This window comes from Aquarana catesbeiana, linkage group LG09 (genome assembly GCF_042186555.1).
Source record: "Aquarana catesbeiana isolate 2022-GZ linkage group LG09, ASM4218655v1, whole genome shotgun sequence".
NCBI classification, from domain to species: domain Eukaryota; kingdom Metazoa; phylum Chordata; class Amphibia; order Anura; family Ranidae; genus Aquarana; species Aquarana catesbeiana.
Window position 1 is genome coordinate 303,580,587 of NC_133332.1, and position 21,184 is coordinate 303,601,770.

The 21,184-nt window shown below is 44.1% G+C and overlaps 1 protein-coding gene across 1 annotated transcript in view; it reads left to right on the forward strand.

Moving 5' to 3' along the window:
* The window catches only part of CFAP77 (cilia and flagella associated protein 77), a 315,791-nt gene that overhangs the window by 157,424 nt on the left and 137,183 nt on the right, over positions 1-21,184 (forward strand). The window contains exon 2 of the mRNA XM_073597999.1: positions 2,597-2,696. Coding sequence (XP_073454100.1) covers positions 2,597-2,696 — 100 coding nt within the window. The remainder of the gene's footprint in view (positions 1-2,596; positions 2,697-21,184) is intronic.

Sequence of the window (21,184 nt, forward strand, 5' to 3'; positions counted from 1 at the left end):
CATGTGTTGTTACCATGGATGAATTAAAGTGGAACCAAACTGTGGAAGCTGTGTCTTAAAAAAGGCCTGTGGTCATCCTGCAGCTGATTCATTCCCCAATACTAACTTACCTTGCCTTTTTCTGCGCTTGGTATATGTGTGGTGGTGGCCATTTTTGTAAAGGTAGGGCTTTGCTTCCTCATGTCAGAACTGCCCCCTGATGACTGGAGATCTTTTAACTAGTAGGGAGATGATCAAGAGAGTTTTAGAAGTCATAGATCTACAGAATGAATGGCACAGATGCAGGACGAACCTTGCACAGCAGGTCTCCGGTTACAACATCCTCTCCAACAAAGAGAACAGTGAGCAGCATAGTAATGACATCACCAAAGAACATTCTAAACCTGGTGAAACTAGACATCAGAGCCAGCAGTGCCTTAGGTCCCGCACTGATCCTGATATAGAGTTTTGAGGCTGAAGGCACAGGAGAGCCTACCCAGAAATACCAATGAGTACACTGCTATTTTTCAGGAGGAATCCAAGACAAAAGGTAATTTTTTCTGGGTACTGCTTAGACTAACATTTCTAGTTTCCTAAATTCAAGTCTATTTCAATAGAATGGTAGTGTCAATCTTGGAAAGTTCTGCTCTTCTGGTGGCACCTAACGGTGTCAAAAGCAAATAGAACAATTTTAGGATATCAATGGAATTTCTAAAAAAAAATCACCGCCATTGAAATAGATACAGCAATACAGCAATCACTACTGCATGTTTCATACTAAAAAGCCCTTGATGCCTGTTGACTGGGTGAGGATCATGGTCGTTGGCTCTCCCATCATTCTTAGAGAGATACATGCCTCTTTATGGTCACCTTTACTCTTGGTCTGTACCTCCTCCCACAAGGTTATAATAGATGTGTATCTTGCAGGATGATTGCTTATTTGTTTATTTTGCTGTATGTGGAATCCATCATGATTTGCCTTTGAAATGTTTCAAGTAGTTGCGACTTTGAGTGAAAATATATCACCCTTGTAGCCCTTGAGAGAACTATGAAACTAGGTGAAGTTTCAGGTTTAGTTGGCTTTTAATCCTGTACTCCCAGCAAAGAAGCTGAATACTTCTAAATATATGTAAACTATTTTAAAGTGAACCTGTGCTTTGCCCATGCAGTGCCCCATGCATCTGCACATTTACCGTAAAACGATAAGGAATAGAGGGAGCACCAGCCTAGCGCATTACCATTGCAACCATTTATTATAAAAAAGGTTATACATATATACTCACAACCAACAACATCAAATGGGTATAAAAAAGTCCAGATAGTGCCCCGGACCACCTTGGTCTGCTAGACAAGTCCCAAACGTGAGATGAATTTCCAAATTAGCTGACGCATTTCAAGGGGGTCCCCTCTTCCTCAGGCCCACATGATTCTCCCAGACCACCATATAAAGACCAGCCACGCATGTTGCAAATTCAGTTCTGAGGACCCACCTCGATCTCACTTTCGGGACTTGTCTAGCAGACCAGGGTGGTCATTGTTTGTGAGTATATATGTATAATCTTTTTTTATAATAAAAGGTTGCAAAAGTAATGTGCTAGGCTGGTGTGCCCTCTGTTCTTTATCTTTTTTACAGTTTTCTGTGGGCTTCCACAGAGTGGCAGCAAAGCCAGTGTGAGAGTCAGATCAGTTGAAGAGTTCAGGCTGTCCTTGGTCGCACATCTCTCTCCATCGCAGGAGATTTCGTTTTCTTCCTTTATCTGCACACATTTCCCCACTAGCTTTGTCTCCCCACCATCACTGGGAGGATGGCCTCTGTAAGAACCAAGTGATGACTTACAGAGGGCTAAAAACTCTAATCCTGTCTCTGTACACTGGATGCCTAAGCAGCCAATTACCAAGCAACAGTGCTGTGATATGGTAGGACAGAGGGTGGGTCACATGCCCCTACACCCACAAGTGCTGAATATGTCACTTTACGTCTCCTGGTGAGTAAAGGGAAGGTAAGTATAAGCAGCTGCAGGGCTCAGATTAAAGTGACCCTGGTGCTTTGCCCTGCACAGGCAAAACACAGGTTCATTTTAACTGGAAAAAAATTGTAATTCTGTCCAGCGAGACTGGTGATGCAGGTGTCCCCGCCAGACAGCATAGCCAGGTCCCTCACCTGATTTTTCTCCAGTATGAAAGGTGAGGTCCTTACACTTGCTGTGTACCCTTGCTGTCTATTCCGGGTTGCATACTCCCTGGGGTTCTTTAGTCTATGCAAGGTTTTGAGCCAGGTCACTAACCCTTGCACGTGAGGTAACACTTTACCCGAAGGCATGCTCACCAATGCCCAGGACCAGGTTCGAGTCAAACATTAAAGTGGAAGTAAACCCTTCTATTGTTTTTAGCCAAGGGAACTGTCATCTTGACCCCTGTTTAATCTCTACTATAACTGCCATGATGCTGCACATGTGATCAGTTATGACACCAGCCATTGGATGTTTTGACAGTTTAGTTAAGAGCACAACCAATGTGACAGTTACCCTCCCTCTACCCAAAGTAAAAACATTTTTGTAAAAATACGCTTAAAAGAAACATAGATTTTACTTTTCTTGATTTCTTTGTGTCTTAATAGGCAGAACTTGGAAAGACAAAGAAAATGTGCTACTCTCTACCAGGATCGGACTTTACCTATGGACAGAGTAGTTTTCTGAAAGAAGGAGGCGTGGCTACAGGTATGTCGGTGTGATTTTGCGCCTAACAAATATAATGCAATTACAAACTGTTTTCATCATCAATCACTTCAGCTTCTGCAGCTGTATATCATTTGTGGGCAAGAGCAATTTTTACATTTCCACTATAGGCCTGTTGTTTCAACAATAACATTATTATTACTTATTATATCAAAAGTAATACAGTGCATCCGGAAAGTATTCACAGCAATTGACTTTTTCCACATTCTGTTATGTTGTTGCAGCCTTATTCCAAAATTGAGTAAATTCATTATTTTCCTCAAAATTCTACAAACAATATCCCATAATGACAACGTCAAAGTAGTTTGTTTGAAATCTTTGCAAATTTATTAAAAATAAAAGACGAAAAAAAAATCCCATGTACATAGGTATTCACAACCTTTGCTCAATAATTTGTTGAAGCACCATTGGCACCAATTACAGCCACAAGTCTTTTTGAGTATGATACTACAAGCCTGGCACACCTATTTTTCGTCAATTTCTCCCATTCTTCTTTGCAGGACCTCTCAAACTCCATCAGGTTGGATGGAGAGCGTCGGTGCACAGCCATTTTCAGATCTCTCCAGAGATGTTTAATTGGGTTCAAGTCTGGGCTCTGGCTGGGCCACTTAAGGACATTCACAGAGTTGTCCCATAGCCACTCCTTTGTTATCTTGGCTGTGTGCTTAATGTCATTGTCCTGTGGGAAGATGTACATTCGCCCCAGTCTGAAGTCCAGAGCGCTCTGGAGCAGGTTTTCATCAAGGATGTCTCTGTACATTGCTGCATTCATCTTTCCCTCGATCCTGACTAGTCACTTGCCATTTAGGCCAAAGAGTTCAATCTTTGTTTCATCAGACCAGAAAATGTTGTTTCTCATGGTCTGAGAGTCCTTTAGGGGCCTTTTGGCAAACTCTAGGCGGGCTGTCGTGCCTTTTACTGAGAAGTGGCTTCCGTCTGGCCACTCTACCATACAGGCCTGATTGGTGGAGTGCTGCAGAGATGGTTGTTGTTCTGGAAGGTTCCCCTCTCTCCACAGAGAAACACTGATGCTCTGTCAGTGGTTCTTGGTCATCTCTCCAACTAAGGCCCTTCTCCCCCGATTGCTTAGTATGGCCGGGCGGCCCGCTATAGGAAGAGTCCTGGTGGTTCCGAAATTCTTCCATTTACAGATGATGGAGGCCACTCATTGCTCATTGGGACCTTCAATGCTGCAGATATTTTTCTGTACCCTTCCCCAGATCTGTGCGATACAATCCTGTCTTCGGAGGTCTACAGACAATTCCTTGGACTTCATGGCTTGGTTTGTGCTCTGAAATGCACTGTTAACTGTGGGACCTTATATAGACAGGTGTGTGCCTTAACAAATCATGTCCACTCAACTGAATTTACCCCAGGTGGACTCCAATCAAGTTGTAGAAACATCTCAATGATGGTCAGTGGAAACAGGCTGCACCTGAGCTCAATTTTGAGTGTCATGGCAAAGGCTGTGAATACTTATGTACATGTGATTTATTTATTTATTTATTTTTAATAAATTTGCAAAGATTTCAAACAAATTTCTTTCATGTTGTCATTATGGGGTATTGTTTGTAGGATTTTAAGAAAAATAATTAATTTATTCCATTTCGGAATAAGGTTGTAACATAACAAAATGTGGAAAAAGTTGTGAATAAAAGAAAACGCTGTGAATACTTTCTGGATGCACTGTATATACTGTATATTAGCACAGAAAAAAAAAGATAAAAAATAAAAAACGAACTTTAACCACTTGCCGACCGCCTAACGTAGATATACGTCGGCAGAATGGCACGGGCAGGCAGAATCACGTATATATACGTGATCTGCCTCCCGCGGGCGGGGGGTCCGATCGGACCCCCCCCCGGTGCCAGCGGCGGTCGGCATCTGACTGGGAGCGTCGGGAGGCGAGGGGGAGACCATCCGATCGTGGCCCCCCCCTCGCGATCGCTCCCAGCCAATGGGAATCCTCCCCTGCCTGTGTGTAGTTTCACACAGGCAGAGGATGTGATGTCATCTCTCCTCGGTCTGGCAGTTTCCGTCCAGCGCCGAGGAGAGAAGACATGTAAGTGCACACAACACAAACACACACAGTAGAACATGCCAGGCATACCTTACACCCCCGATCCCCCCCCCCGATCGCCCCCCGATCCCCCCCCAATCACCCCCCCCCCTGTCACAAACTGACATTAGCAGTATTTTTTTTTTTTTTCTGATTACTGCATAGTGTCAGTTTGTGACAGTTACAGTGTTAGGGCAGTGAGTGTTACCCCCCTTTAGGTCTAGGATACCCCCCTAACCCCCCCTAATAAAGTTTTAACCCCTTGATCACCCCCTGTCACCAGTGTCACTAAGCGATCATTTTTCTGATCGCTGTATTAGTGTCGCTGGTGACGCTAGTTAGTGAGGTAAATATTTAGGTTCGCCGTCAGCGTTTTATAGCGACAGGGACCCCCATATACTACCTAATAAATGTTTTAACCCCTTGATTGCCCCCTAGTTAACCCTTTCACCACTGATCACCGTATAACTGTTACGAGTGACGCTGGTTAGTTCGTTTATTTTTTATAGTGTCAGGGCACCCGCCGTTTATTACCGAATAAAAGTTTAGCCCCTTGATCGCCCGGCGGTGATATGCATCGCCCCAGGCAGCGTCAGATTAGCGCCAGTACCGCTAACACCCACGCACGCAGCATACGCCTCCCTTAGTGGTATAGTATCTGTACGGATCAATATCTGATCCGATCAGATCTATACTAGCGTCCCCAGCAGTTTAGGGTTCCCAAAAACGCAGTGTTAGCGGGATCAGCCCAGATACCCACTAGCACCTGCGTTTTGCCCCTCTGCCCGGCCCACCCAAGTGCAGTATCGATCGATCACTGTCACTTACAAAACACTAAACGCATAACTGCAGCGTTCGCATAGTCAGGCCTGATCCTTGCGATCGCTAACAGTTTTTTTGGTAGCGTTTTGGTGAACTGGCAAGCACCAGCGCAGTGTCAGGTTAGCGCCAGTACCGCTAACACCCACGCACGCAGCATACGCCTCCCTTAGTGGTATAGTATCTGATCGGATCAATATCTGATCCGATCAGATCTATACTAGCGTCCCCAGCAGTTTAGGGTTCCCACAAACGCAGTGTTAGCGGGATCAGCCCAGATACCTGCTAGCACCTGCGTTTTGCCCCTCCGCCCGGCCCAGCCCAGCCCACCCAAGTGCAGTATCGATCGATCACTGACACTTACAAAACACTAAACGCATAACTGCAGCGTTCGCAGAGTCAGGCCTGATCCTTGCGATCGCTAACAGTTTTTTTGGTAGCGTTTTGGTGAACTGGCAAGCACCAGCGGCCTAGTACACCTCGGTCGTAGTCAAACCAGCACTGCAGTAACACTTGGTGACGTGGCGAGTCCCATAAGTGCAGTTCAAGCTGGTGAGGTGGCAAGCACAAGTAGTGTCACGCTGCCACCAAAAAGACAAACACAGGCCCGTCGTGCTCATAATGCCCTTCCTGCTGCATTCGCCAATCCTAATTGGGAACCCACCGCTTCTGCAGCGCCCGTACTTCCCCCATTCACATCCCCAACCAAATGCAGTCGGCTGCATGAGAGGCATTTTCTTTATGTCCTCCCGAGTACCCCTACCCAACGAACCCCCCCAAAAAAGATGTTGTGTCTGCAGCAAGCGCGGATATAGGCGTGACACCCGCTATTATTGTCCCTCCTGTCCTGACAATCCTGGTCTTTGCATTGGTGAATGTTTTGAACGCTACCATTCACTAGTTGAGTATTAGCGTAGGGTACAGCATTGCACAGACTAGGCACACTTTCACAGGGTCTCCCAAGATGCCATCGCATTTTGAGAGACCCGAACCTGGAACCGGTTACAGTTATAAAAGTTAGTTACAAAAAAAAGTGTAAAAAAAAAAAAAAACACATACAAAAATATAAAATAAAAAAAAATAGTTGTCGTTTTATTGTTCTCTCTCTCTCTATTCTCTCTCTATTGTTCTGCTCTTTTTTACTGTATTCTATTCTGCAATGTTTTATTGTTATTATGTTTTATCATGTTTGCTTTTCAGGTATGCAATTTTTTATACCTTACCGTTTACTGTGCTTTATTGTTAACCATTTTTTTGTCTTCAGGTACGCCATTCACGACTTTGAGTGGTTATACCAGAATGATGCCTGCAGGTTTAGGTATCATCTTGGTATCATTCTTTTCAGTCAGCGGTCGGCTTTCATGTAAAAGCAATCCTAGCGGCTAATTAGCCTCTAGACTGCTTTTACAAGCAGTGGGAGGGAATGCCCCTCCCCCCCCAACGTCTTCCGTGTTTTTCTCTGGCTCTCCTGTCTCAACAGGGAACCTGAAAATGCAGCCGGTGATTCAGCCAGCTGACCATAGAGCTGATCAGAGACCAGAGTGGCTCCAAACATCTCTATGGCCTAAGAAACCGGAAGCTACGAGCATTTTATGACTTAGATTTCGCCGGATGTAAACAGCGCCATTGGGAAATTGGGAAAGCATTTTATCACACTGATCTTGGTGTGGTCAGATGCTTTGAGGGCAGAGGAGAAATCTAGGGTCTAATAGACCCCAATTTTTGCAAAAAAGAGTACCTGTCACTACCTATTGCTATGATAGGGGATATTTACATTCCCTGAGATAACAATACAAATGATTAAAAAAAAGAAATGAAAGGAACAGTTTAAAAATAAGATAAAAAAATTATAATAATAAAGAAAAAATAAAAAAAAAAAAAAAAAAGCACCCCTGTCCCCCCTGCTCTCGCGCTAAGGCGAACGCAAGCGTCGGTCTGGCGTCAAATGTAAACAGCAATTGCACCATGCATGTGAGGTATCGCTGCGAAGGTCAGATCGAGGGCAGTAAGTTTAGCAGTAGACCTCCTCTGTAAATCTAAAGTGGTAACCTGTAAAGGCTTTTAAAGGCTTTTAAAAATGTATTTAGTTTGTCGCCACTGCACGTTTGTGCGCAATTTTAAAGCATGTCATGTTTGGTATCCATGTACTTGGCCTAAGATCATCTTTTTTATTTCATCAAACATTTGGGCAATATAGTGTGTTTTAGTGCATTAAAATGTAAAAAAGTGTGTTTTTTTCCCCAAAAAATGCGTTTGAAAAATCGCTGCGCAAATACTGTGTGAAAAAAAAAAATGAAACACCCACCATTTTAATCTGTAGGGCATTTGCTTTAAAAAAAATATATAATGTTTGGGGGTTCAAAGTAATTTTCTTGCAAAAAAAAATTATTTTTTTATGTAAACAATAAGTGTCAGAAAGGGCTTTGTCTTCAAGTGGTTAGAAGAGTGGGTGATGTGTGACATAAGCTTCTAAATGTTGTGCATAAAATGCCAGGACAGTTCAAAACCCCCCCAAATGACCCCATTTTGGAAAGTAGACACCCCAAGCTATTTGCTGAGAGTCATGTTGAGTCCATGGAATAATTTATATTGTGACACAAGTTGCGGGAAAGAGACAATTTTTTATTTTTTTTTGCGCAAAGTTGTCACTAAATGATATATTGCTCAAACATGCCATGGGAATATGTGAAATTACACCCCAAAATACATTCTGCTGCTTCTCCTGAGTATGGGGATACCACATGTGTGAGACTTTTTGGGAGCCTAGCCGCGTACGGGACCCCGAAAACCAATCACTGCCTTCAGGCTTTCTAAGGCCGTAAATTTTTGATTTCACTCTTCACTGCCTATCACAGTTTCGGAGGCCATGGAATGCCCAGGTGGCAAAAAAAACCCCCAAATGACCCCATTTTGGAAAGTAGACACCCCAAGCTATTTGATGAAAGGTATAGTGAGTATTTTGCAGACCTCACTTTTTGTCACAAAGTTTTGAAAATTGAAAAAAGAAAAAAAAAATTTTTTTTTCTCGTCTTTCTTTATTTTCAAAAACAAATGAGAGCTGCAAAATACTCACCATGCCTCTCAGCAAATAGCTTGGGGTGTCTACTTTCCAAAATGGGGTCATTTGGGGGGGGTTTGTGCCACCTGGGCATTCCATGGCCTCCGAAACTGTGATAGGCAGTGAGGAGTAAAATCAAAAATGTACGCCCTTAGAAATCCTGAAGGCAGTGATTGGTTTTCGGGGTCCCGTACGCGGCTAGGCTCCCAAAAAGTCCCACACATGTGGTATCCCCATACTCAGGAGAAGCAGCTAAATGTATTTTGGGGTGCAATTCCACATATGCCCATGGCCTGTGTGAGCAATATATCATTTAGTGACAACTTTGTGCAAAAAAAAAAAAATTTGTCACTTTCCCGCAACTTGTGTCAAAATATAAAACATTCCATGGACTCAACATGCCTCTCAGCAAATAGCTTGGGGTGTCTACTTTCCAAAATGGGGTCATTTGGGGGGGTTTTATGTCATCTGGGCATTTTATGGCCTTCAAAACTGTGATAGGTAGTGAGGAGTAAAATCAAAAATGTACGCCCTTAGAAATCCTGAAGGCAGTGATTGGTTTTCGGGGCCCCGTACGCGGCTAGGCTCCCAAAAAGTCCCACACATGTGGTATCCCCATACTCAGGAGAAGCAGCTAAATGTATTTTGGGGTGCAATTCCACATATGCCCATGGCCTGTGTGAGCAATATATCATTTAGTGACAACTTTTTGTAATTTTTTTTTTTTTTTTTTTTTTTGTCATTGTTCAATCACTTGGGACAAAAAAAATGAATATTCAATGGGCTCAACATGCCTCTCAGCAAATTCCTTGGGGTGTCTACTTTCCAAAATGGGGTCATTTGTGGGGGTTTTGTACTGCCCTGCCATTTTAGCACCTCAAGAAACGACATAGGCAGTCATAAATTAAAGGCTGTGTAAATTCCAGAAAATGTACCCTAGTTTGTAGACGCTATAACTTTTGCGCAAACCAATAAATATACACTTATTGACATTTTTTTTACCAAAGACATGTGGCCGAATACATTTTGGCCTAAATGTATGACTAAAATTGAGTTTATTGGATTTTTTTTAGAACAAAAAGTAGAAAATATCATTTTTTTTCAAAATTTTCGGTCTTTTTCCGTGTATAGCGCAAAAAATAAAAACGGCAGAGGTGATCAAATACTATCAAAAGAAAGCTCTATTTGTGGGAAGAAAAGGACGCAAATTTCGTTTGGGTACAGCATTGCATGACCGCGCAATTAGCAGTTAAAGCGACGCAGTGCCGAATTGTAAAAAGTGCTCTGGTCAGGAAGGGGGTAAAACCTTCCGGGGCTGAAGTGGTTAAAGGTTGCCACTGTAATTCCAATAGGAAAGGAAATGGTGCCATGCTCTGCACTATATGTCTCAAACCTTTTTCACAATATATAGTGTATATTGTTTTGGTTTTTTTTTTCAGGATAAATAAGGCTTTTTATGTTGCAACATTTTTTTCTATTTTCTATACAATCTGCAGGCAAGAAAAAAAACAATAAAATAAAGATATGCTTTCATAATTTGACCAGTGATAGTTTTTAAATAACTAGAGTTACTGTAGATAAAATGTGCAGTTAGTGGCATAATGGGGCATAATTTGCCCCATTAATAAAAACACAAAAACTACGTTTGTGGTGCTATGCGTAGAAAGGTTATATTCATTTTTTTGTCACAGAAATTAACAAGCAAGACAAATGCAAAAAAAGATTTACATATGCATGGGTTGTTTGTAGTAGTCATATTGAACTAAACTTTTTCTGCAATGTTGCAGACATTGTGTAGCTTATCCAAGATTCATCAGTTCTTTTATGAACTTTTAATTAATTTGGGGTAAATAAGGTACACATGCCTTCATAACAGATAAGGTGATGCCAAATGTACTGTTAATAATACACATACTGTATATTACAGATATGATCTGGGGTTTGTTTAGCCCTCGTAATAGATGCATTTGTCAAAATCCATGTCAGTCAGCACTTTAGTTTAAGGGCATGGCTGTCAGGAGCTGGTAAATGCCCCTGCCCCCTGACAGCTGCTGGTCTCATTCCAGCAATCTGGTTTTGGCTATGATGCATCCCTGTCTGTCTGTTCACCTGCAAGTTAATTAAAGCGGAACTTCAGTCATTTTTTCAACTTTCCATCTATTAAATCTTCTTCCCTTGTTGTTTTAACTTTGGATAGTACATTTTTTTTTCTGCCAGTAAATACCTTATACAGCCCACTTCCTGTTTCTTGTCTGGTAAAAAGCCTAGACTTATGACATCATTCACAGCTCTCTCTCTCATTCACTCTCGTGAGAGTTTGCCAGGAAGGGCGGGGGGATGAGTCATACGAGGGTCAATGAGAGCTGCCAAGCTGGAAGTGTAATGTGTCTGTGTAAATCCAGGAAGTGAACAGGCAGCTGCCCACAGTTAAAATGGATGCAGACAGACTCAATAAAGGGAAATTTCTGCAGCATATTTGGCAATTACAGTATCACAGTATACAGTGGATATAAAAAAATCTACACACCCCTGTTAAAATGTCAAGTTTCCGTGATGTAAAAAAATGAGACAAAGATAAATCATTTCGGAACTTTTTGCACTTTTTAATGTGACTTAAAAACTGTACAACTCAGATGGAAAACTAACTGAAAATGACCCCTTTTTGGAAAGTAGACACCCCAAGGAATTTGCTGAGAGGCATGTTGAGCCCATTGAATATTTTATTTTTTTGTCACAAGTGATTGAAAAATGACAACAAAAGAAATTAATTTATTTTTACACAAAGTTGTCACTGAAATGATATATTGCTCACACATGTCATGGGTATATGTGGAATTACACAGAGGCGTTGCTAGGGGTGTGCCGGGGGTGCGATCCGCACCCAGGTGACACCCGCCAGAGGGGTGACACCCGTGGGTAGCGGCACCGCTAACACTGCCTGCTGCCCTACACTAATCTGCTCCTCTCAGATCTCTCGTGTCCCTCAGCGGAGCGGACTGAAGCCGCCTCCTCCTCCTCCCACATCCACACAGGAGGAGGAGGCCGAGGGACACCGCTGTGTGTATCCGTCCGAACTGACTGTTCTGAGGTCTGTACACTTTACTATGTGTAGCCTAGATGGACATGAGGGGGCGCTATGGGAGGGCAGAGGGGGTGTCTATACTGATGGGGGGTCTGCACTGAGGGGGAGGGGGTGTCTATACTGATGGGGAGTCTGCACTGAGGGGGAGGGCGTGTCTATACTGATGGGGGGTCTGCACGGAGGGGGAGGGAGTGTCTATACTGATGGGGGGTCTGCACTGAGGGGGATAGGTGTCTATACTGATGGGGGGTCTGCACTAAGGGGGAGGGGGTGTCTATACTGATGGGGGGTCTGCATTGAGCGGGGTGTTTATACTGAGGGGGGTCTGCATTGAGAGGGATGTTTATACTGATGGGTAGGTCTGCATTAAGGGTGGGTGTTTATACTAAATGGGGGGTCTGCACTAAGGGGGTCTATACTGATGGGGGAGTCTGCACTAAGGGGGGGTGTCTATACTAATGGAGGGGGTCTAAACTGAGATGGGGGGTGTATACTGATGGGGGGAGGTCTGCACTGAGATGGGGTGTATATACTGATGGGGGGAGGTCTGCACTAAGGGGGTCTATACTGATGGGAGGTCTGCACTGAGGGGGGGTGTCTATATGATGGGGGGGGTCTGCACTGAAGGAGGTGTCTATACTGATGGGGGGTCTGTACTTAGTGAGCGGGATCTGTACTGAGGGGTGGGTCTATACTTATGGAGGGGGGGGTCTGTACTGAGGGGGAGGTCTATACTCATGGGGGGGTCTGTACTGAGGGAGGGGGATCTATACTGCGGGAGGAAGATCTGTGCTTAGTGGGGGGTCTATACTGAGAGAGGGGGATCTGTACTGAGGGGGGACTATAGTTGGTGGGGGGGGTGACACCAATTTTTTCTGCATCGGGTGACACCAACCCTGGTGATGCCACTGCCCCAAAATACGATCTACTGCTTCTCCTGAGTATGGGGATGCCACATGTGTGAGACTTTTTGGGAGCCTAGCCATGTACAGGACCCCAAAAACCAAGCACCACCTTCAGGATTTCTAAGGGCGTAAAATTTTGATTTCACTCCTCACTACCTATCACAGTTTCAGAGGTCATGAAATGCTCAGATAGCACAAAACCCCCAAAATGACCCCGTTTTGGAAAGTAGACACCCCAAGCTATTTGCTGAGAGGCATGTTGAGTACATGGAATATTTTCTATTTTGTCACAAGTTTCGGGAAAATGACAAAACATTTTTTTTTACACAAAGTTGTCACTAAATGATATATTGCTCAAACAAGCCATGGCTATATGTGGAATTACACCCCAAAATACATTCTGCTGCTTCTCCTGAGTACGGGGATACCACATGTGTGAGACTTTTTGGCAGTCTAGCCGCGTACAGGACCCCGAAAACCAATCACCACCTTTAGGATTTCTAAGGGCGTGAATTTTTGATTTTTGATTTGAGCATTTAGTGACAACTTTGTGCAAAAAAAAAAAAAAAGAAGAAAAATTGTTGTTTTCCTGAAACTTGTGGCAAAATATATAATATTCCATGGACTCAACATACCTCTCAGCAAATAGCTTGGGCTGTCTACTTTCCAAAATGGGGTCATGGGGGGGGGGGGATTGTTGAAGTGTCCTGGCATTTTATGCCCGACATTAGAAGTTTATGCCACACATCACCCACTCTTCTAACCACTTGAACCACCAAGTCCTTTCTGACACTTTTTGTTTACATGAAAAAAATATTTTTTTTTTGCTAGAAAATTACTTTGAACCCCCAAACATTATATATATATATATATTTAAAGCAGGGGCCCTACAGATTAAAATGGTGGGTGTTGCAGCTTTTTTTTTCACAAAGTATTTGCGCAGCAATTTCTTAAACGCAATTCTTTGGGAAGAAAACACTTTTTTGAATTTTAATGCACAAAAACACACAATATTGCCCAAATGTTTGGTAAGATATAAAAAATCATCTTATGCCGAGTACATAGATGCCAAACACGACATGCTTTAAAATTACACCCGTGAAGAGGCGACAAACTATATAACTTGTTAAAAGCCTTTACAGGTTACCACTTTAGATTTACAGAGAAGTTCTACTGTTAGAATTACTGCCCTCGATCTGACGTTCGTGGTGATACCTCTCATGCATGGTGCAATTGCTGTTTACATACGACACAAGACCGACGCTTGCGTTCATCTTTGCAAAGGGGTGCTTTAATTAATTTATTTTTTTTAATTATTCATTTTGATTTTATTTTTACACATTTCATTTCATAATTTTTTATTTTTTTAAATCATTTTTATTGTTATCACAGGGAATGTAAATATCCCCTATGATAGTAATATGTAGTGAAATGTACTCTTTTTTGAAAAAATTGGGGTCTATTAGACTCTAGATCTCTCCTCAGCCCTTAAAGCATCTGACCACACCAAGATCGGTGTGATAAGATGCTTTCCCAATTTCCCAATGGCGCTGCTTATATCCGGCGAAACCGAAGTCATGAAATGCTCATAGATTCCGGTTTCTTACGCCATAGAGATGATTGGAGCCATACTAGTCTCTGATCAACTCTATGGTCAGCTGGCAGAACCACCGGCTGCATTTTTGGGTTCCCTGGTGGGACAGGAGAGCCCGAGAAAACCATGGAAGACGGCGGGAGGGGGGGATGTTCCCTCCCACTGCTTGTAAAAGCAGTCTAGAGGCTAATTAGCTGCTAGAATAGCTTTTACATGAAAGCCAACTGCTGGCTGAAAAGAACGATACCAAGACGATACCTAAACCTGCAGGCATCATTCTGGTATAACCACTCAAAGTCCAGCAACATACCAGTACATTGCTGGTCCTTGTTGGGCATACATTGTAATGTTCTTTTTTTTCATGCAGCCTGTGGGTTAAATGAAAAAAGAGAACCTAACAGATTCCTCCATTCACATTGATTGATCCGTGGTATGTCCACCATTAGAAGTGGGTGGATGCAGGGTGATATTCTAATGGTGGGCATACCCACCGATCAATCAATGTGAATGGAGGAATCTGTTAGGCTCTTTTTTTTTCGTTCAGCCATGGGCATGTATGTCCACCATTAGAAGTGTGTGGATGCAGGGCGGTATTCTAATGATGGGCATACATACCCATGGGTTGAACAAAAAAAAAGAACCTAACAGATTCCTCCATTCACATTGATAGATGTGGACAAAGAAATCTTTTCCAAGAAAAGTAAATAAAAATATTTGCTACAGCATATGGGCAATCCACCCCTAATGTCCACCTGTGCCCTATGCTTCGGCATATACAGTCGTACTTGTACAAGACAGTTCCTCGGTTCGACTGAGGTTTCGCTTCCCTCATAGAGTTATCTGCCCAGTTTGGTCCGACATCTGACGGTATCACGCTATGTCCATTTTTTGTTGTTTTATATATAACAACACTTTTGGAATTGACGCTGTTATGGAAATGATTAAGAGCTCCAATCGAGCTCAAGGTTATCTGCTGCTGTCTCTAATTTGAAAAGTGTTGATATGCATGCATATAAAAGTAAACACACTGAGACACGCTCAGTTTCGTTACTGTTACACTTCTAATTTATTCAAGGCGGTGTTAATGTTTTATACACACAAATACGTCATTGCTATGTCAGTCTAATAGGTACATCTCATTGGTCAAGATAGAAAAGAAGATGGATAATTTTCATAACGAGGTTTGGCTCTCTTTGTTCTTATCTCCAGTTCCGCGTTCTTCTGTGTGTGGGAGGTAGGGGGTACACGCCATTTTGAGAAAATATAGGAACAGAGCAAATCTGTATACTTATATAATGAGTAAGGAGAAAAATATGTATGCACATAAGAAAATAGACATTTTCAGATTACTATTATTATTATCTACATCACATTCCTTCACAATCCCCCCTAAAATGACTATTTTCTCTTTTCTGTCCCTAATACTAAAGGTCCTACTTTTTAGCCTGGCCCTTCTCCTCAGCAACTCTTTTAGGCTGTATATAGAATTGGGCAGCAACTGTTCACTTCCCTCCTCGATACAGCTGGAGAGGTGCAGTCAGGCGCTATCTATCCCTATAACCCTATAGGATTGTGAGATTATGGACAGGGAGTGATTGTAGAGGAGTGAAGGGTTTGTCATCTTCCATCATAAGGGGGTCCTCTTCTTCTTGGTGGAGAAATGTAGGTGTGCTATTGTCTACAGCCTTGCTCATTAACTTTTTACAAAAGGTAGAATACAGCATACAATCAGGGCTAAAAGAACCAGGATTATTAATACCGTTACCCGTATCTGGGCGAGCACCTTCTGCCACCCACTCATCCAGCTAAAGTATTGATCCCATGGGTCTGTGATACCTGAGTTCTTCAACTCCAATGACAGATCTTCTAATTTCTTTATAGCTAAAGTAACCTTACCATTTGGGCCAATATTATCAGGAATGTATGTACAACAGGTTCCCGTTTTTTCCTATGATTTTACAAAACACCTCCTTTCCCAACTAGCACCATGTCTAAGGCCATCAGGTCCTGGAATGTCATGTAGGAAGTGGGGGCTAACTGATCAGAAATTCCCTGGAGGGCATCTTTAGAGTAATTTACAAATCTCTGTTGGTTATAATATGTATAGTGTCAGGTCACCTAGAGGCTGGGTGACAGATGCACACCATTGGGATCAGGAGTGCACTGCAAGGTAGTGGACCCTACGGGTGACTGCTGCGGATTGTACCTTGGGAGGTTCAGGAAGCAGGTCTACTGGATCACTGACACAGATCCCACTGGGAGCTAGAGCATAGATTCCCCAGGGCGCGGAGTCTAAGAGCCAGCAGGTGTTCACCAGAGCCTCTAGTGGTGAGGATGGACTGCGCTGCAGTCTGGCTCCAGGTCGCGGCCCCCAGGGTCTCACAGCTCACGCTCACGGTAGACTACAGGAGATGAGGAAGGAGGGAGCTGGCTGGAACATCAGGGGTATCTTTGGTTAGGATATGGGGGCTTTCTATTTTCATCTTTTTTGTCTAATGCACTCTGTGGTCGCCCATTCTGGCCCTGTGTTCCAACCCACTGGCCCCCACAGAAACCACAACTCTGTCCCCAGTAACTGTCTGTGTGGCATACATATATGTCCTTACCGTCAGGGATATCACTGTACCAATGGCATCACCATGAAGGGTCAAACGGACAAGGTACTATGTCACAGTAATCTAAGGTAAAGGTGGTCACATGTGTACCTGAAGAGTTACACCAAAACGTAATTATGTTATCATTTTTGTGATGGCCACCTCCTGGGCCCCTCCCCCCTAGATCAAACAGAAAAAGGATATGCAGCACCCGAAAACACGCTCTCCTGCAGTGATAAGCGTGCATTCAGGTGTTCTTCCTGGCCAACTTGACTGAGGTGGCTGTGGTCAGCAAAACTTGGAATGGACCATCATAACTTGGCTCAAGGATCTCCAGACAGTAGTTGGTGTGTTCCTGTATCTAATTCAGGATCTGGAATGGAAGAAAACACCTGGACATGCATTCAGGTTAATTCTCGTGATAATGTGGTTACATAATTAGTCAACACATCAGACTGTAACTGTAACTGTTGTGGAAAGTAACAACCAAGTCTGGGAGCTGAACCAAACAAAATTTCATAAGGGGATAGGGCATGTTTCCCCCGGGGGTGTGTCTGACACTAAACAGGGCAATGGGCTAACTGTCTGGCCAACTCATGTTAGTCTCTTGGGCCATCTTTAACATCCTGTTTTTAGTGTCCCATTCATCCTTTCTACCTTCCCGCTACTTTGAGGGTGGTATGGGATGTGTAGTGCCAACTGAACCCCCAGTGCTGCCCAAATCTCTTTAGTAAGGGTTGTTGTTAGGGCTGGTCCCTGATCTCTCAATATCACCTCTGGGACCCCAAATCTACATACTATCTCACTCAGTAATTTCTTAGCTGTGGTCCTGGCAGTCATGACCACTTCCACTAGGGCGTATTCGAATCTGCCACTTCTTGGCACTTGAGAATGATCAATTTGCATCCTCTGGAATGGGGTATAGGGCTTTTGCCAGGTGCTTCTTCTGTGCATTCTGGGTTACATTTGGTGCAGATAATGCATGATCTGCAGAAGCTGTCGGTCAGTGGAGTAACTCTTGGTGCAACACTTGTTGATAAGAGAGTTCATAAAAGTCTTTGTCAAGTGGGCAGCTCCATGTGCCCATTGCACCACGGCTGGGTACATACTCCTGGGTAGACAAGGCTTCTTGTTGCACTCGAATAGTCCATTTCTGAGAGTTGTTCCTCTCCGTTTCCAGCTTTCCTTCTTATCCGGACTTGCTGTTTCCTGTAGTTCTTTTAGATAAACTCTGTCCACTGGGAAAGTCTGTAAGGTAAGCACGGGGTGGTCTTCTTCTACCACCCTGCTGTCCACTTCCCGCGGACCACCAGCTGTCTGTTTGGCAGCTGTATTGGCTCGATGATTGCCTTAAGCTTCTTTTGAGTTCATTTTGTCGTGTGCTTTTACTCAGAATAGTCACTTGGGTTGGGAGAAGCAAGGCATCAATCAATTTTTCACAGGTGTTCCTGCAGCCATCAGGAATCCTCTGTCCTAGATAACACCATAATCATGGGCAATGCTGAAAGCATATCTTGAGTCCATGAATGTTGGCTCTTTTTCCCTCTGCCCATTTACGTGCTGTAGTAAGTGCTTATAGCTCTGCCTCCTGTGTAGACATCACCGGTGTTAAGGCTTCAGCTTGTAGAACAGTGTTTTCAGTGGTGACCGCGTGTCCTGTGCGGTCACGGGGGTAACAAGTCAAGACTCTACTCCTCCTCCTCCTTTCCCCCCTCGAGAAGTGGAAGAAGGGTGGTAGGGTTCAGTGTTTGACAACTTAATAGAGTAATGCTGTCCAGTAGGAGGGAACACAGGAGTCTCAAGTGTCTGGTAGTGGACAAGTGTTTCGGCTGGATCTTGGTTGAATATGGCAACAACGTCATGGGGAACAAGCAGAACGAGGCAGTGTCCGAGGACCAAGTTCAAAGTTTTGTCAAGCAAGTCTTGTGTAGCAAATCCAGCTCGCAGACACAATAGGCCTCCTCTTGCTACCGCATCCAGCCGACAGGAATAATATCCTATGGGGCGTAGGCTGATGCCGTGTGATTGGGTGAGTACACCTGCAGCATGTCCCAGACGTTCGGATACAAAGAGCTTGAGCGTTTTGTCGTAGGCTGGGAGCCCTAGCGCCGGGGGTGGCGCACTCAAGGGTTTCAAACTTTAGATATTTCTTCAGGAGACATCTGGAAGGGTCTGATTGCAGAGCATCAGTAGGAAGGCTTCTGGAATCCATGCTCTGCACTAGGAAATTAGTCCAAGGAAAATGACAGGTGTTGAGCACCACTGCAATTTGGGCTTTGAGGCTCTGCAGCCCTGGTTGGCAAGATAGCACAACAGGCTTTCTGAGGTGACTTCAAGAGGGGGTAAGTCAGCTGCACAAAAGAGAAGGTCATCAACATGTTGGAAGAGAATCACTTCCGGGTGTTCCTTTTGTCATGTGTCAAGGATGATAGCCATAGCTTTTGCAAACTGGCTTGGAAAGTTCTGTGCCCCTTGTGGCACAACTGTTTAGGTATGTTGCCGTTTCTTTCCGTGGATGAATGCGAAAAGGTACCAGCAGAAGGGGTGAGGGTGGACACTGAAGAAAACGTTTGTAAGGTCCACCTCTGTGAGGTATTTTGCAGTCAAAGGCATCCACAGTAGGTACCTGGTTCTCTTTTTAGGATTCTCTTCTTGGGGTTATTGTGGTTTCCGGGGCAATGAAGCGCCCTCTTTTAGCTTGACTGAAACTGGTGGCACCTTTAAGTTACCGTTGTCTCCCGGTCCTGTGGACCATAGGCACGCAGGGATTCTGTCAAGTACTTCCTGCAGTATTGAACTTGAAGTTTTTTTCTTCATTAAGTGTCATCAGGAGAGGCAGAGAACACAAAGCAGATGAGTCTTCTAAAGATAGGGGAGTATGTAACTTCACCCCCCTTCAGGCGTGTCCTGATTGAGGCCTGTAATCTGGACAACACATCAGCTCCTAGTAGATTCAAGGGACATGTAGAGGACACCACAAATCTGGCAAGCAAATCAGGAAGTGGAAAGGAAAGAATTATTAGGCAGGTTCACCGCTCTCAACACACTTTTGGCTGCACCCCTGTCAATGAGGAAAGTGGTAGGTTTTTCGTCTGGGACATCTTGGGGCTCTGCATTCTTTTTTGAAGTGACCCCGTTTCCCACAGTTGTAACAGGTGATCCTTTCCCTGGTATTGGGCAGTGGTGGTGGACTAGTGTAGGTGGGATCTTCGTCATGGGTTACCATGAGGGGCGTTGGTTTTTTACCTTTTTGATTTTCTATACCTCTGGCCACCAACAATAAATCAGACATTTTCATTGAATAGTATTCAGGGCGGGCCACCATCAGGCCTTTTCTGATATCCTCTCTGAGCCCTGAAACAAAAGCAGTTGATAACATGTGTGTGTGTGCCTTTATAAGTCTAGCATGATACTTCTTCACAGACTCCCCTTTATCTTGGGTAATATCTTGGATTGTGGTCTTCTGATCCGTCAACTTCTCCTTTGCCCAGTCGTGGAGTTGTGCACAGAACTCCACGCCTGAGGTGTAGGAAGTGGCACTTGTCAGGCAGGCATCATTGAAGGCCATCTGCATGACTGGCCAAAAGACATATCCTGCTTTGATTTGGCATAGGCTGATCAAGTCTCTCCAGGCAGCTGAGTAAGTTTCTTGTATTTGCACTATCCTGTGGTAGAAGGGAATTGGCTGCTTCTCTGGGTCAGGCAGACTTGTCACTAAGGCCGCTGCTTGTGATAGAGTAAAAGCGACATACATCACTGGTGCCCCTTCTGGTAACCGAGACTGTTGTTGGGGCGGGGGCTGACAAGAGGCACTGTTCTTTACGGTTGCCAGCATGTGTTTGAGATCCTCTCGGAACTGAGAGTCTGGAGCCGGATTGGGGGTTAAATCAGTGGGTGGCCTTGCTGCCTGCTGTCGGGCTTCCCACTCAGATGCTTCTTCATCATTAACATATCCGGCCTGGGAATGTGATGCTCCCGTATTGGGGAAGACAGGTGTGTGGTATGAACCATCTTGGTTTAAAACAGCGAGGGCTGGGTACAGGCTGTTTAAGCTTACTGGGTGTACCAAGATGGCCGCCGGCAGGAAGTGCACTGGACTGGGTAGAAAGTGAATGCATGGGTGCACTAAGATGGCCGCCGGGCTGAGTTGTCACAGTGGGTTGTGCTTGGGTAGTGAGAAAGGAGTGGTTGTTAGACGGAGGGCAGTGCTGTCCCTCCCCTCCTTTGTTTCAGGTTCCAACATATTATCAGTTTTGTGATAAACATACATAATACAATCGCCATCTTTCTTAACTTCCTTTATCCAATTTTCTTTATCACACAGGATTTTTCTCCCTGTCTCTTCAGCAACATAACTTT